The sequence below is a fragment of the Hyperoodon ampullatus genome, assembly GCF_949752795.1.
Source record: "Hyperoodon ampullatus genome assembly, chromosome: 13".
NCBI classification, from domain to species: domain Eukaryota; kingdom Metazoa; phylum Chordata; class Mammalia; order Artiodactyla; family Ziphiidae; genus Hyperoodon; species Hyperoodon ampullatus.
In genome coordinates this window covers 29639855-29656311 of record NC_136926.1, presented here as the reverse complement: position 1 = coordinate 29656311, position 16457 = coordinate 29639855, and the positions used below count along the sequence as shown (strand labels likewise).

The window sequence follows — 16457 nt, the reverse complement described above, 5'->3', positions numbered from 1 at the left end:
GCCCGGTGGCCTCAGGCAGGTGCAGAGGAGGAGGACGCAGGCAAGGGGCTGCCCAGGGGGAAAGAGAGCCAAGCGGCCACTGATCACAGGGCTAAGGGCCGGGGCTCAGAGAAATACCAGGGTGTGGACACCCATCTGGGCCAGACTGGGGAGGCCCCGCTGGGCCCGTGTGCGAGGTCACCTGGGGAGCAGAGCCACGGGCCAGGAGGAGGGGGAGAGAAAAGGACGGATGTCCTCCCACCCCCGGCTAACGGCACCCCCCAACCCATGTTCTCCCCCAGCATGTTTGATGTCGGAGGCCAGAGGGACGAGAGAAGAAAATGGATCCAGTGCTTCAACGGTGATTTCTCCCTCTCTCAAGAAAATGGGGACAAACCCACACTCCCTCCTGCTACTGTTTCAGTAGTTTTCAACCCGCTCACCTATCAAGTGCCCTAGTCCCATGAATACGGAAGTTAAGCATCCTGGGGTCACACTGTCTCTGCTAGTTTGGGGGCCCCGGGTCAATCCTGCGATCACAAGGGAGCTCTCCCCGGACATGGGTGGCCGTAACTGCTCTAAATAACCAAGGTGCCTCCCCCACTCCTCCCACCCAGACGTCACCGCCATCATCTACGTGGCCGCCTGCAGCAGTTACAACATGGTGATCCGGGAAGATAACAATACCAACCGCCTGCGGGAGTCCCTGGACCTTTTTGAGAGCATCTGGAACAACAGGTGACAAGACAGTAAACTCGGTCTCCCGCTGGGTTTAAAAATAATGCCTCTCGGCTTGCTTTCATCTTTGTTCTCTGATGCAGTCCTTCCTTGTGATAAATCTTCTAAAACCATAAGAAGCCTCTTTCAGCCCATTTAATGTAGAGACTTACTTAAGATGGGGGTGTGAAGCTGATGGGACTTTGTCAGGAAAATCCAGATCTCTGTTTTGGAAGCCTAAGGTTATATACGGTTCAAAATTGGTTTTGTTTGGTTTTTAAAATGCAAAAAGCGCCCATTTAAAACATCCGCTCATGACTCGATGACCCCTGAGCCCCTCCCTCAACTTGTCAGCGAAGTGACAAGTCCCCACCCAGACCCTCAACACGCAGCTCCTCGCCCAAGATCCGCAGATGCCCTGCGTGACCATCTGTTCTGTTTCTGTTGTCGTGAGAGCTTTAACTTCTCCCGCTTTTCTGACCCTTTACTAGTAAATTACACCACACAAACCCGAGCGTATTTATTCCTGACGTGAACCTTGGCTTTGGCGCCAGTACAGCCCCGTGGAGCTGAATCCCCGTCCTGAGAGTTTATCCTTATGAGGGAGTCTTGTGTGCAGATGGAGTGGGGGCTGAGGTTCCGGGGCATCAAATAATCCCAAGCCCGGCGCCTCGTCCGGAGGGCAGCATGTTGTCCTCTCCATGGATAATGCCTGCGACAGAGGTGCCTGCTCAGGCAGTGGACCCACACCTGTGTGTTTCCTGCTCCTTTCCAGGTGGTTACGGACCATTTCCATCATCTTGTTCTTGAACAAACAGGATATGCTGGCAGAAAAAGTGTTGGCAGGGAAATCAAAGATTGAAGACTACTTCCCAGAGTATGCAAATTATACTGTTCCTGAAGACGGTAAGATTCCAAAACAAGTATGTTGTGATTAAGGGAAAGAACTGTTCTTTCAGTAGCCCTGTAACTGCAATTCCTACGGTTCTGATGGATCTAGGAAACTCAGTTAATTTAGATCAATCTTCTTGACTCCTGCCCCACCCTTGGCTTCTAGAGTATTAAAATGTCCTTAGGGTCCCGTTTGTAAAATTTTCAGAGTTCAGCTTGGTCCACGCTGAGCAGGAGGAGGAAGGGCAGCTCGACGTGAATGCGGGGTTTGCGGGGAAGCTCTGCCTCCCGGGGCCCCGTGTCAGTCGGTCCGCCTGGACCTGCCTGCTGACCCTGCACAGTGACTGACAGGGAAGTCGCTGTCTGAGCCACTCCAGCCGGGCCCGCAGGGACGGGCCAGCAGTGACCTCTGTCCTGAGCCGCCCGCTGCGGACCATCGTGTTGAGGCCTCTGTCCCCAGCGATGACTTTGGCCACAGCACGGTGACTTCATCGGGTGACCAGCCGTCCCGGGAGGCTGTGAGGCTCCTGGGACGTGGGAATTTCAGTGCTGAAGACGGGAAGGTCCCGTCTGGCAAACCTGGAGGAGTCGGGACCCATTTCCAGTGGCTGCTCTTGGGTTTTGAGTTTCCTGGGCCACCAGAGTCTCCAAGGAGGGATGTGCTTATGTCAAAATAACCCCACTCCTCAAGGTTTAATCCCAAACTGGATAAAGCAGGATGAAGGGGGCTCTCCCAGAAACTTCAGTTAGAAGTTAAGAAACCTATCTCGGTCTTTGCACCAACCTCAGCCAGCCTGGCGGGGTGCTTCCTGGGCCCGGGTAGCAGCCGCCATCTGGGAGCACCCCAGCCCCCATGCCACCCACCCCGCAGCAGCTGGGCCTGCTCTGACCTTTCCTGGGAACCAGCCCATCTCTCCCCTTACCCTGTATGGTCAGCATTTTTCCTGGGAAAAGTCTCAGGATGAGCTGGCAGCCCTCCCTGCAGGACGGTTCACCAGGTGCACGCGACTGGGGGCCGGCTCACCGGTCAGTGAGACGCTTCATCTGACGTGAGTAGAAGCTGTTCACCCTGCACCAAACACAAACCACTGTTGAAGTCAAAGTGACCTGGGAGGAGGAGAGAGACGATGGTCACGTTTCAAGTCTTTGGCTGCATGGCCCGTGTGCTTCCGTGCTCTGTGTGCACAGCCTCCATCCAGCTGTATCTGTGTGTCATGTCACTTAAATAAAATTCCCTTTGATTTTCTACAGCGACACCAGATGCAGGAGAAGATCCCAAAGTCACAAGAGCTAAGTTCTTCATCCGGGATCTGTTCTTGGTGAGCATTTTCCTTGCCCTTTGCTGTCCTGCCACCTTAGGGTGACCCTGCTCTTTGCACTTAGTCTCTCACGAGCTTATTTAATCTCCCCCAAACAATGAGGGATGGGAAGGTGTTGTTCCCTCATCTCATAGCTGAGCACACGGAGGCTCAGGGAGGTCGGACTTCCGACCTCAGGTCACACAGCTTCCCAGCAGGAATGGGCAGGGTACAGGCCCCAGGGCGGCACTGAGATGACCGACCCCACTTGCGTGTTGCCTTTCAGTGGGATGCAGGGTGTGGCCTCTCCTCAGCTCAAGGGTCACGTGGAAACGGACCTGCTCAGGTTCAGACGTTCCTTTTTTGAAAAAACTCTGTATTTTGAGATGATTTCAAACTTACATAAAAAGTGAGATCTGGGGAGCTCAGCCCTGACACAGACGCCCCCGCCCCTGGCCCTCGGTCCCCTGGAGCTGACGGGCTGCGTCTCCGCAGCGCATCAGCACAGCCACGGGTGACGGCAAGCACTACTGCTACCCCCACTTCACGTGTGCCGTGGACACAGAGAACATCCGCCGCGTCTTCAACGACTGCAGGGACATCATCCAGCGGATGCACCTCAAGCAGTACGAGCTCCTGTGAGCCCCCCAGCCCCGCCCCGCGTCCCAGGGCCGCCCGGCACAGAGCAGCGAGTCCCCGTCCACCGTGTGGGCTCTCGTGACCGCCGGGCCCCTGGCCACCTCTGCCCCCACCTCCCCGCCCCGGTCTGTGTGGGGGTGAGGGAGCCCCGACTTGTGGAGAACTTGGCAGATGGGGAGATGCACTGGCCCAAGCGTGACGGGGCGTCGCCCTTCTGACCCCATGGGCCCACGACTCAGAGGAGTCCCCAAGCCACAGTGGGGACAGAACCCCCTTCAGTCCTGTCTCCAGGGGCGGCTGGCCTCAGCCTCTGTGTCAGAGCCCCTCTGACCATCCACACCTCAGCAGAAACCCCCCCTCGCTCTGGCCACATGTGTCCCGTCCACGATGGTCCCCAGACTCACGCTGCTCAGGCAACGGCCTCCTTTCATAGGTTCTTTTTGTTGTTTTACTGCTGGTTTATTACACTGTACAGACCACGAAATGTAATATTATTTTGTATAACTACTCAAGGAAAATCCCTGTAGATCTCCGTGCCTTGACTATGGCTGTCCCTGTAAAAGAAACGTGTTTCTGTTGTGCTGAACAGCTGTCATCATACTGCCGCTTGCTCTGAGAAAGGGAGTGAATGGTGTATAGAGAGTTTAGGGTATTTTATCAGGTTGGTACTTTTTAACAATACTCCTTGATAAATACACATATATATATAAATTTATATAAATATAAATGATACACGTTAATCATCCACATTTCACAAAATGCCACAGCCACATCACAAGCTTCTTTCGGGGAACCGAGGATGTTTTTTCTCTCCAGAAAACATGTTTCTCAATTATCTGGCAATTTAAAGACTTTTCCAAGGTCACCCATTCCCTTAGTCAAAGTTTTTGAACCACTTACTTGACCACAGGTCTCATAGTAAACAAAGAGCGAGAAGACAAGGGTTCCAGGCTTGTCTCTGGCCTTGGAGAATCAAAGGATAGAATGTGATTTGCCTTTTGAAGAAGAAACATTACAAAACCTTTATTTGAAATACAAAGTCAAAATACATGGCTGTTTCTCAACCTAGACTTGCAAATGCAGCCTCATGAGTTACATCCAGCTCAAGACCTCGAAAGCCGTTCTCGCGTATCCATGGCCTTGAGGGCGGTTTTCTCAGGTCAAAGACAATCTTTTAAATTGTCCAAGGTTATATTTCAATGACACAAATGCAGAGATGGGGCAGCCTAGCCTGCGTTACTGCATTAACTCCCATTTCGTCTTTTAGTCTTTAATATTTTTAAGTTTACTCTATAAATCAGCATCTTATAATCCTTTGTAAATTCATCCACATTTAAATACTGCTCTTCCATGAAATAAAGGATGACAACTTTACAGACAATGCACCATCACATTTTTTTATTTCATTATCATCGAATTCCTGTTCCTGTCATCCTTGATTATTTCATAAAACTCTCAGTTGAACTGAGACATATAAAGTGGAAATGATTTTCAGTTTCCATTGCATTTTCAAAGTAAAACATGAAAATCTGAAGAGCTACAGCCCCACACATACACCCAAAAAAAATGAAGTTGTATATTTTTACATGCATTATTATTCAACAATTCCGCTGTAACTAAACTTCCTACTTAAAAGTCTGATTGAAGAGCCAGACTCTTAGGGAAAAAAACACAAAAAGAATACATTTTATCCGGTTTAAAATTACCACGGCATATTTATTTTTAAATACCAAAAGCCTCTTCCTGGTCCATTTTTCAAGTTTCTTTTGATCACTGACAGGCATTCAATTCAAATTTAACAACTTGGTCTGCTGGAGAGAAAATTACACTCATCTAAAAATCTGATTCCAGGGACTTCCCTGGCAGTAACAGTGGTCAAGACTCTGTGCTTCCACTGCAGGGGGCACACGTTTGATCCCTGGTCAGGGAACTAAGATCCTGCATGCCGCGTGGCACAGCCAAAAAAAATTAATTAATTAATAAAAATCTGATTCCATAAATTTAGCACAGAAATACAAAAGTCTTGAGAACAGTGTATTCCTGCTCGTAGCATCTGTATTTTATTTTAAGTATACAGCTTTATAAAATATAAGAACTTGAGAACTACTCATAGGAGGACAGAAGCAAACCCAGCATTTGTGAACAGCTCACCCTCCATCTTGGGGAAGGAAGTCTGTCTAGTGCATGCAAGTGATGACATTCATAGCTTTTACACACTGTACAGACACAATCTTTGATTACACATATATTTGATAAAACGAGAAGACAGACCTGCTGTAGAGACAAGTCCCATTTTCACAGCGTGAGAACAGCACAATCAACTATTGATTCTGCAGGACTTTGCACCAGCAACCCAGATCCTACGAGCTGTGCCCATGGCCCACTTTGGTCTCGCCCTCCGTAGGCACTGCCTGAAGTTCAGTTTCGTTGGCTTCGGGACTTACTACTAAGTGCAGAACGTCTCCTGCTACTCACGTGGTCTTAAATTTTCTGAGCATGTTCCAACCGAAATGAAAAGGTGAGGCTACGAGCCCAGCGTGGACTAACGTGAGGAGCACGAGGCCCCCGGCCGCCGTGCAGTACGTGGTCAGAACCGTGTCCTCGCAGGGCAGGTAGCACTTGGCAAGGGCGTACTCTGTGGGCGTGACGCTGCCCTGGAGAGTAAGCGAGACCGTTAGCTGCCGTGACAGCGCCAACCCACAGACCCAACCGAGGAAAGGCAGCCGCTGGGCTTGAGGCACCTGAGACCGAGGGCACAGCCTTTAGCCACCCCATCGCCCCCAAGCACTGGGTCCCAGTGTGCTGAGTGCACACGACCTGGAGCTGACCTCCACTGAATCTAGCCCTTGGCACGGGGGGTTCCTCTAAAACCCAGGGGGGCACATGGCAGAGGGGTTCAGAGAGGCCTGGAGACTTAGCATCAGTGGTCATCCAGGAACAAGCAGGACACGGCTGTTTTTCATGCCACTTAATGCTGAAATAAGCAGCTGTTACCAGAAATACGTATACCAGATGCTGGGGGCATCTCAGTGGGCTTTTTCTTTTTTTTTTTTTTTTGGTAGATGTTTTTGCTATGTGGAATGACAGTGGGGAACGTTCATTTACTTTGAATTTGAAAACAGGAGGTTTTCCCCATCTTGTTATGAAGTAAAAGCCCCTGACATGAAAGCACGGTGACTTGGATGCTGGACTCATCGGTCAAAGAAAGGAGCTGAAGCTTCAGGTCATCACTAATTAACATCTTTAATAAACGTGCAAGAGCTGTAGCATTTTTCTGTCAGAACAAATGGGCATGTTTGGAAAATAACACAAGATTGACCCTGCTTCCTTAGAAAACAGAACAGGCAGAGCTGGTACCCGAGGGCACTGCAGGGACGCAGGATGAGACACCTTGAGGTGTACCCCCGCAGCCACAACTGTCCCCTGAGAGGTGTTCCTGCTGGTATGCCTGGGGGGTGGTGTTTACAGCTTCTGTGTATTTTCACAGATTGCAGCAATTCAGTAGTTGATCACTGTGTTGATTTAAATACGTATGAAAGTTTTGAGGTGAAAATAAAGGTTCACGTACCATGATGAAACTGGGGTTGTTTCTGTTCCTCCAACTGAAAGATGGCACGCTGACCTCCAGGACACCGGCCCCGTGTAGGACCTCGCAGGCGCTGTGCGTGTGGCCACTGAGGACCAGGCGCGGCCGGAGCCACCACAGCAGCTGCAGTGACAGCAGAGGTGGGGAGAGTGCAGCCAGGGCCCAGGGCCACCGCCACAGACACCACCCCGCGGCCACCGCCCCGTGGCTACCACGAAGCCCCCGCAGGCAGGCGGGCCCGCTTCCCTCGGCCCTGAAAATCCTTTGGGCTGTTTAGACTCCACCAAAAGTTGAGCTCAGGCTCTTAGGGAGAATCTATTCTTCTCATCCCAGATTTCATATTTTAAATTATATTTTCTCTTTATAAATATTTTTATAAATCTACTTCATAAATGTACTTATATTTTGCTTTGCATATTACATACACCATATAGTATATAAATATTCGTGTGAATATATACATACAGACACACACACTTAAGAAAGCACACTCTAATTAAGTCCCTAAAAACTTAACTCTAAGTGTCATTCACCTTCCTAAATACGTGGTGATGGTAAAACACAATAAAGAATAGCTGAGAACATTATTAACTAGATCTTAGGGAACAGAAGTGGGTTTCCTGGGGAGGGGGCGGAGGGGGGGAGGATGAAACAGCTGTGCAGGCACTGCCTGTCCCACCCCGCCTCCCTGTGTCCCCACGTCCCTGCGTCCCGGAGGCAGCAAACCTTCCTCGAGGCCTCCTGGGAGAGCGCGTCGTAGCGCTCCTTGAAGGGGGTGTACTTCTCGTCGGGGGGTGCCGCGTCCTCCCCGGAGCAGTTGGCATCATTTCTCCGGTAAAGCGGGAAGTGCTGTCCAGGGTCAGAGAGGAGTCAGGGGACCATAAGACCCTGGACGCTTCCTCCAAACATGGGCGGGGACCCCCTCACCTGCAGGAGGATGGGGGCCGAGGCCGGCAGCCGCTGCCCGTCTCCACACTCTTGGGGGCGATGCTCCTGCTGGTCAGAGGTCAGGCCCTTAACTCACACCCCGCCTTCACTGGACGGTGGATGGTGGGGAGGGAAGGCGGGGAGGCCATGCCCTGGGGGTGGGAGAGTGTGGGGTCCTACCTCCCGGGAGCAGTTCAGCCGGTGAGAGATTTCCAGGAGCTCAGCCTCTGCTCCAGAGCAGATATCACAGCCATCCCCTTCCAGTGCAACGCTGTTAACCATCACGAAACTGAGGCAAGGGCAGGAGATCAGCCATGGGCCACCTGTGCTGTCCACTGGCGACTGTGTCCCTGGGACACAGAAGCTACACACCCATGGGGAAGAAACCCCAGCACAGCTGTAAGTCTCAGCCCAGCTGTGCTCTGTCTGCAGGTGCAGACGATGCTAAGAGGACAAAACAGCATCTCTGGGCGAGTCCAAGACACGGTAAAGCCTTTTCCACCCTGAACGTGTGAGAGGTCCCAGGTGACCGCCACGCTGAGCGTCTGACCTCGTGTGCCTGGATCTCGGCTGTAAAATGGGGAGACAAAGACCCACCCACACAGCCTGGCTCCCTTTGGAGATGATGTGAAATAAGACAACAGAGCAAAGCCTAAAACCCGGTGGGGCTAGGGGTGCTGCAGAGCTAGCTGGGCCAGAGGAGCCCGAACTGGGATTGACAACAAGGCCAGCTGTGGTTCCCTGGGCCCCCTTCCCTCTAGTGCACCGTCAGAAACGCCCACTACATGTGCCTTCCTTTCCCACATGCACGTCCACCGGGCACGAAGAAGGTGCCTGACACTTAAAGAATTTAGAGATAAGAAGCCGATTAATCCAATGATCTGGGACACGACCATCGTGTTTAAACTTTCTTAAGGAAATTCAAGTTCTAGGGGTCTTCATAAGAATTCATAGATAATACTCACTTAATTCCTTTCCAAGAAAACAGCCTTTCAGGGTTGAAAACTTTCTCAAATCGTTTTATTTTGTATGTGTTCATCCTACGTTCAATTGTAAAAAGAAACAGTTTTCAGAACGAGCCATTTTAAGACGTCTGAAGCAGTATCGTGAACACAGAAAGTAACTTCCGGGACCTGAGGGCCCGACCAGCACCCTTCGTTCTGAGCTCCCATGAGCCCCAGGTGGGCAAGGTGCCACCCCCACTGCCCCACCACTGACCAGCCCAGGGCCTGGAGCCTGGGGCTAGCGGCTTTGTCCCCAGGGCCCCAGCTTCCTCACTGGTACAGTGGGTAAAGTAATAAAAAATAATAGGTAAAATAAGAGATTAAATGTACAGAAGTACAGTTCTTCTAACAGGCTGGCACATCAGAAACACTGTGTGAACATTAGCTAGTAAAGCCCAAATCGTCTTGTTTTCTGATTCCCGAAGAAAACTGGCCACGAAATGTAAGTTTCAAGTTAGAATCACTCCAGGGCACATACAGATCAGCCGTGGAGCAGGCGTATGATGTGCAGGACAGCAGTCCCGCCCGCGTGGAGCCCCACCACCTGACCGCACAGGTAAGGCCCCCCAGGCTGGGCAGGCAGGAAGGCACAGCCGTGCGCAGGGGCCTCCTCTGACCACTCACTGGTAGTGGAAGCCGATGTCATGGTTGCCGGCCACAGCCCTCAACTGCACATGGGGCGGGTGTCGGAAGATCTTCCAGAAGCGCCCCACGTCGTCCGCCCAGGCCTGCGGGGAGAAGCACCACCGCTGTGGCCCGGGAGCCTTCCCTGCCCTGTTTTGAGGGTGAGGAGGTCACTCCCGCCCAGATCAGACGTTCATAAAGCCAACGTATGGAATTTCTAACATTCTTTTCCCAAAACTAACTTAATATTTTAACTATTTAATTTGATGCCAAATTTTAATGAAATGGTGTTATCTCCCCAAACCACCTGCTTCATACACCCACTACTTCAAGGTCACCTAACGGCCACGCACAGACCCCAGGCTGAGTGAGGATGCCCGCAGATCTGGGCTTGTTCTAAGAACGGGCTCTGCAGAAACATCAAGTACACTGTGTGTCCCCCCAGGATGAGGACCAGCAGCTCCCATGGGGTCACACTCCCTGAGGCTGGACGGTGGGGTAGGGCCCAATGAGACATGGGGGAAAGACAAAGTCCAACAAATATCTCAAGACTTTTCTGACTTTAACTGTTAAAGCTTGAGAATGATGCTTGTTTAGTTCTTATTTTTATTAAGCCCAAAAACATAAACTGGACAAACACTCCAGGCTGGACGATACCTAGTTGAACAGTAGTCAACTTTATCCTAAAAGTTTTAAATTTGGCCCAACCTAGGGAAATAAGCTGGATAGAGATTCCTTCAATACATTTACAAAGACTTTAACAAATAATACTTAAGGTTAGAATAACATAAAATTAGAAAAAGATAAAATGTTCCCTTTGATTTGCAAAACCAACATCTATACCCAACCTCGTTTTATAACTAGTTGCTTTTTACATACAGCATTTCCATTATTTCATAATTAGTTCTGCACTAGATCACAACAAACACTGCAACCCTATGAACACTGGGTTTCTGTCATACCTGGACCAAGACTTTCTTTGTACAGCTTAGGACCGTCCTGGGAAATTTCAATTAATTTTTAAAAATATCTTCCAGGGGCTTCCCTGGTGGCGCAGTGGTTGAGAGTCCGCCTGCCGATGCAGGGGACATGGGTTCGTGCCCCGGTCCGGGAAGATCCCACATGCCGCGGAGCGGCTGGGCCTGTGAGCCATGGCCGCTGAGCCTGCGCGTCCGGAGCCTGTGCCCCACAACGGGAGAGGCCAAGGCCCACGTACTGCAAAAAAAAAAAAAAAAAAAAAAATATCTTCCAGGGGACTTCCCTGGTGGTCCAGTTGGTTAAGACTGCACTCCCAATGCAGGGGGCGCGGGTTCGAGCTCTGGTTGGGGAACTAAGATCCCACATGCTGCACAGCGCAGCCAAAAAAAAAAAAATCATCCAAAACCATTAGTGACAGAACATTTTTAACTAAGCAGCAAGAACAGCTTTTTTTTTCCCCCATTAATCCCAGGAATGTAGTAGGCAAAGCATTCTGACAGCCAAGGTGAGAAGGGACTTTCTCTCTGGTTTGTGGAAAGGTTCACATCACACGATCTTGGGCCCGAGGGCAAAGGAACCTCCTCCCACCAGGGCCTGGCTCCCCCCACCTTCCTCAGAGGAAGGAAAATGAGAGGAAAGCAAGTAACCTGTACATAGCACAATCTCATGATGTAGCCATTATATTTTAAGAGCCTAAAGTCAAGCTACGTTTCAGCATGTACTCTGTAACTCCGGGGACAACTGAAACGCTTCCCTCTTGCTTACTTTTCCCCTTCCGAGAGCTTCGTGGGAAGCGTCTGGCTAACCCAGGTGTTTCCTGCACAGACAAACCTAAGATGAGCCGACCTAACTCAGGACTGTCATTGACACAGAGCCCAAAGACCTCAGGACAGGCCACACACTGTTCATGCTGGAACCTCTGACCCACGGCCAGGGCTCCACGACCCCCTGGGCTTCCTGTACTGGACCTCAGCACAGGACCGGGGTGCCAGGATTGCAGGGTCTTACCTGGGAGGAGCTCCACTTCCCTTCGTCAAAGACATCTCCCAGGATGAAGACGACTTCGGGCTGCAGCAGCCACAGCGCCGTCTGGAAGGCTCGCTCCATCTGCCACTCCCTGGAGGCCAAGAGGAAAGGAAGGGTCAATCCGCTTCTCGGGCGGAGCTACATCCAGCGGATGGTCTGATGGGCCATTTAAAATGTGAACTAAAAGGGCCCCGCTCCTTCTTCCATGGCCCCCCTTGCTTGGAAGAGCCAGGGTCCCCACCTGCTTCACTGAGGGGGCAAAGGCACCAGGGGACCGTCAGGCTGCCCCTCCCACCACCGCAAGGACTGCCTCCCTGGGTGGGACCCTCACACCAGCCCCACCCTGCACGTGAAGCTGTCCCTCCTTCACCAGAGCCCAGGGGCCTGGGAGGCCTGGATGCGGCTTCCAAAGATGCCAATGCCGACGGACACACGGAGGAGATGCAGCATAGGGCTTCTTGGGGGAGACGAGAGACACAGCCCAGCATCAGAACTCCCAGAGGAAGACGACCACTCAGAGCCTTGGGTCTGCAGCCCAATAGGCCACAGCCCAACAGGCGCCCCCCAGCAACCTGTGGTCATCTCGCCAACGCTGCCTACTGTCTTTGATTCCTGGTCTCTCTGTGGTCAACGAGACAGTGAAACCTGCTTTCACGATAGTCACGTGATGAAGCGAGCGGGCACGGCGCCCACACAGGTGGGGCTTCAAATCGGCAGCGCCTGCCCCGCCTCCAGCTCCCTGGCCAACTCCGACTCCACCACTGTCCTGCGATCCCAGCTCCTCTCCCCTCCCAAAGCGGGCCTTATGTCCGGTGCACGATAGAGGGGACGGTAACTGTCCGTCAGGGGAGACTGAGGCCAAGAAACCTCTCTGCGTGGCCACTGATTCACCAAGGACGTCTCATAAATACACATCTTGGTTTGCCCTGATTTACTGTTATTCACCCTGGCGAGGAAAGTGTGTAGAAGCAGCAGCAGGAGGACAGGGCAGGCTGCTCGCGGGACTGCTCATAAACAAGGCTCCCTAGGTGAAGCCCAAACAGAGAACCCGGGCCTCACCCTAGCCCTGGTTTAGCTCATGCCTCCTGGGGTTTAAAACTCTGAGGAAGAAGGTACAGCAGCCCCGCCGTCCGTCCCGCCTCCTTCGCCCACCCTGGGGACATCCCAAGCACTGGAGGACATTCCCGCCCACAGGAGTAAAGTCCTGTCCAGGGAGGCACAAATGAAGCCATGGTGACAAAAAGGTGCCAGGGACAGGGCCACCAGGGCAGGAATTGCCTTCATGCCATCAAGCACAAAGGCCAAAGGGTGGAAGCAACCCAGTGTCCGGAAACAGATGACGGATAAACAGAATGTGGTCCGTCTAGACAGCAGAGTAAAACTCAGCCTCAAAAAGGAAAGAGATCCTGCTACCTGCCACCACACAGGTGGACCTGGAGGACGTTCCACTCAGTGAATCAAGTCAGACACAAAAGGACAAACACTCACTGTGGGACCCACTTACTGAGGGACACAGAGCAGTCAAGTTGCTGGAAACAGAAGTAGATGGTGGGGGACCAGGGGCTGGGGGAGGGGAGGGGAAGTCAGTGTTCAGTGGGGACAGAGTCTCAGCTGGGGAAGATGATGAGGTTCTGGGCATGGATGGGGTGACAGCTGGACAGTGCTGTGAATGTGCTTAATGCCACCAAGCTGTGCACTTAAAAATGGTTAAGATGGTAAGTTTTACATTATTTCATTTTACCACAGTTAAAAATAACATTTTTAAGAACTTCCTTGGTGGCGCAATGGTTAAGAATCCGCCTCCCAATGCAGGGGACACGGGTTTGATCCCTGGTCAGGGAACTAGATCCCACATGCATGCCGCAACTAAGAGTTCGCATGCCACAACTAAGGAGCCCGTGAGCCGCAACTAAGGAGCTGGTGAGCCGCAACTAAGGAGCACACATGTTGTAACTAAAGGAGCCAGCAAGCCGCAACTAAGGAGCCCACGAGCCGCAACTAAGGAACCCACCTGCCACAACTAAGACCCAGCACAACCAAAAATAAATAAATAAATAATTTAAAAAAAAAATTTAAATAACATTTTTAAAAGCCTTTCAGGGCTTCCCTGGTGGCGCAGTGGTTGAGAGTCCGCCTGCCGATGCAGGGGACACGGGTTCGTGCCCCAGTCCGGGAGGATCCCACATGCCGTGGAGTGGCTGGGTCCGTGAGCCATGGCCGCTGAGCCTGTGCGTCCTGAGCCTGTGCTCCACAACGGGAGAGGCCACAACAGTGAGAGGCCCGTGTACCACAAAAAAAAAAAAAAAAAGCCTTTCAATGAGAAAACAAACTAAGCCAAGCAGGTCTAAGCTGTCCCCAGGGAAACAACCACAAATCTGCTCCTCCTCCAGTCTCCCAGAGGGGCAAACCCAAGGGCTCAAAATTTCACACCAGAGAGGTGAGGGGGAGAGGGAGACCCCTCCGCGGACCTCGTCCACATGGCCCGTGAGGTTTCCCATATGAACCCACTTGCAGACGGGGAGACAAAGGAGCTCAGAGGCCTGATAACTAGTCCAGAGCCACAGGACTCGGACCCACACCCGACTCACAATCCTGGGTCCTTGTACGTAACAGACACTCAGTAAATAGTAAGTTAAAGGAAAAGCCAAATGCCCCAAACGTCCTTCTTTGAGGAGAAAATAATGAACGCGTCCCTAAAGCCGTGAGGCCCAACCCGTGGGTAGAGGCCGACAAGCCTCCAGCCTACGGACCCGCAGAAAACCCTCCGTAATTTGTCCAGCCCCTACCTCCGTAATTTGTCCAGCCAGTGGCCTCTCACAGCCCCGAGCAGGTGGGTGTCAGCCAAGAACATGGCCCTGAGCATAGGCTCAGGGGTCCCGAGTCCACCAGCATCTGTGGAAGTTTTCACTGCAGGCCAACTGCACCGGAAGATCACTAGGTAATAGATTAGAAATTCACAAAAGAGAAGCACAGCAAAGACAATGGCCGTGAGTCTCAGCAGCACCAAGCTCCTCCTCTTCAGTGGATGGAGGTGCTGCCTCCCGGCCCCCAGCCGGGTCGAGGCCATGTCCCCTGCAGCCATGCCCCTGCCTGGGGGTGCAGCAGCCAAGTCAAATCCACGAGACTTCCCACAAGGAAACTAGACTCCTGGCCAGGTGCAGCTGGCGCTGGTGTCTTAGGCGAGTACCTGTGGGGAAAGGAAGAGGACCGGGTGATGTGTGTCCCTTAACAAGCCACTGTCACTAGCCCTCCATTAAGAACTAGCAAGTTCCAGAACCCTATCACCTTCCCAGATAAACAGGACTGTCCTGTACTTTCACAAGGACGACCCACCACATGACTTACAGATAAGGGAAAACAGTGGCTTCCTAGGTGGTCTCTACACCTCCACGTGACAGGATAGCGCTACTAGAATGATCCTCCCACCAAGATGACAAAGTTTTATTACTACTTTAGAAATCATGAGATGGAGGGAGTCTAGGGAAGGATGTTTAAGGTGCGAGACATAACAGGAAAAGTCAACAATTAGCAAGCAGGTGCCACTTGGCTCCCAAAAGGATGCCCCACCTACCTCCTCAAAAATCAACAGGCCGTAGCCCCACGTAACATGTTGCCTTTGGTGTGAATTCTCCACTTTTCTACACGGCTCTTCCACAAAAGAAGTAGACATTCACAGACAAGGTGTTTCCTCGCTGGCTCAGGTTTGGGGTCTGATGCAGCCACAGCCATGAACACTGCGTTGGGTTACACACATTCCCACAAACATGGGTTTTCACCTGCACATCAGCCTTAAACTCTAGATGGCCTTCCTTTATAAGACATTTACGTGTGGTTGTCTCTCTTCGGGAAACTTTCAAATGTTCACGGGTTCATCTGAATCGTAGATGAACTTGGCATCCATTTTTGACACATCTGACGAGAATGCTGATGAAAGGGTGGCCTGAGGTGGGTTTTGAGAGGTGGCCTTCCACTTTAGTTTCCTCCACTATTGCTCAAGACCAGGATCCTACAACATGTGGTGACCTGGAGGCCACAGAGAGTTCAGACTCGGGAGAAGTTCCAGAAGGCAGGGGGAGCTGTGGAGACACCCACCATGGATCCTAACTGAGCCAATAAATACAGAGAGTCCTTTCCAGGGAGGTGATTTTCTAGGATGGATCTAGGAACCTTCATATGGTTGACAACCAAAGGGACATGGACACTCATTCCTTTAGGGCTTAAAACAATCGCCACAAAGTCCGGCTTCCAGAATGTTCGCACCTGCACCTGTAAAAGCCCAGCCTACTTCACAGTGGGGTTTATAACATGCAACCCCTAAGACGCGGAAAAACAGCCAAACCTCACCTAAAAACAAACAGGGGCAAACATGTATGTTAAGCCATTAAACAAAAGCTTTAAACACAACCCAGTATTGAAAATACCAGAAACTGATCGATGAGGAAGCCGGCTTTCGACGACTAAAATCATGCTGACGGCTGTGGGGCTGCACTGCTCAGGACTCACCTCCACAGGCGGCTTTTTAGAAACGAGGAAATGATGGGCAGGTGCTTCCCACCTCCCCATCCCGTCCCGTGTCTGCCCTCGAACCGCACTGTTTATAGTAAGTACCCGATGGGAGAGGGAGCAGGGCTCAAAGGCTAGATTTTAAACACGTCCCTTGGGACACAGAGGTCACAGGCAGCCGCGCATGTGACCTGGGATCACGGAAGACGCATGACACATGACAGCTTTACCCCCAGGTCTGGGCCGTCGGTGATGGGAGCCAGCCCTTCCCCTCTGACCTGGACT

At 51.7% G+C, this 16457-nt stretch overlaps 2 protein-coding genes across 2 annotated transcripts in view; one reads left to right on the top strand and one right to left on the bottom strand.

Moving 5' to 3' along the window:
- GNAL (G protein subunit alpha L) overlaps positions 1-3527 on the top strand; it is a gene marked incomplete at both ends in the record, with an annotated part of 68262 nt that extends 64735 nt beyond the window's left edge. Inside the window, 5 exons of the mRNA XM_079717622.1 lie at positions 282-340; positions 597-717; positions 1472-1602; positions 2839-2906; positions 3381-3527. Coding sequence (XP_079573748.1) covers positions 282-340; positions 597-717; positions 1472-1602; positions 2839-2906; positions 3381-3527 — 526 coding nt within the window. The remainder of the gene's footprint in view (positions 1-281; positions 341-596; positions 718-1471; positions 1603-2838; positions 2907-3380) is intronic.
- Positions 3528-5995: 2468 nt separating this feature from the next.
- On the bottom strand, positions 5996-14736 carry MPPE1 (metallophosphoesterase 1; the record flags this gene model as incomplete). The annotated part of the gene is made up of 9 exons (XM_079717138.1): positions 5996-6178; positions 7093-7233; positions 7837-7959; positions 8038-8106; positions 8218-8326; positions 9003-9077; positions 9666-9769; positions 11652-11760; positions 14456-14736. The coding sequence occupies 9 exons, from the start codon at positions 14734-14736 to the stop codon at positions 5996-5998; spliced, it is 1194 nt and encodes a 397-aa protein (XP_079573264.1).
- Between the last annotated feature and the right edge of the window lie 1721 nt (positions 14737-16457).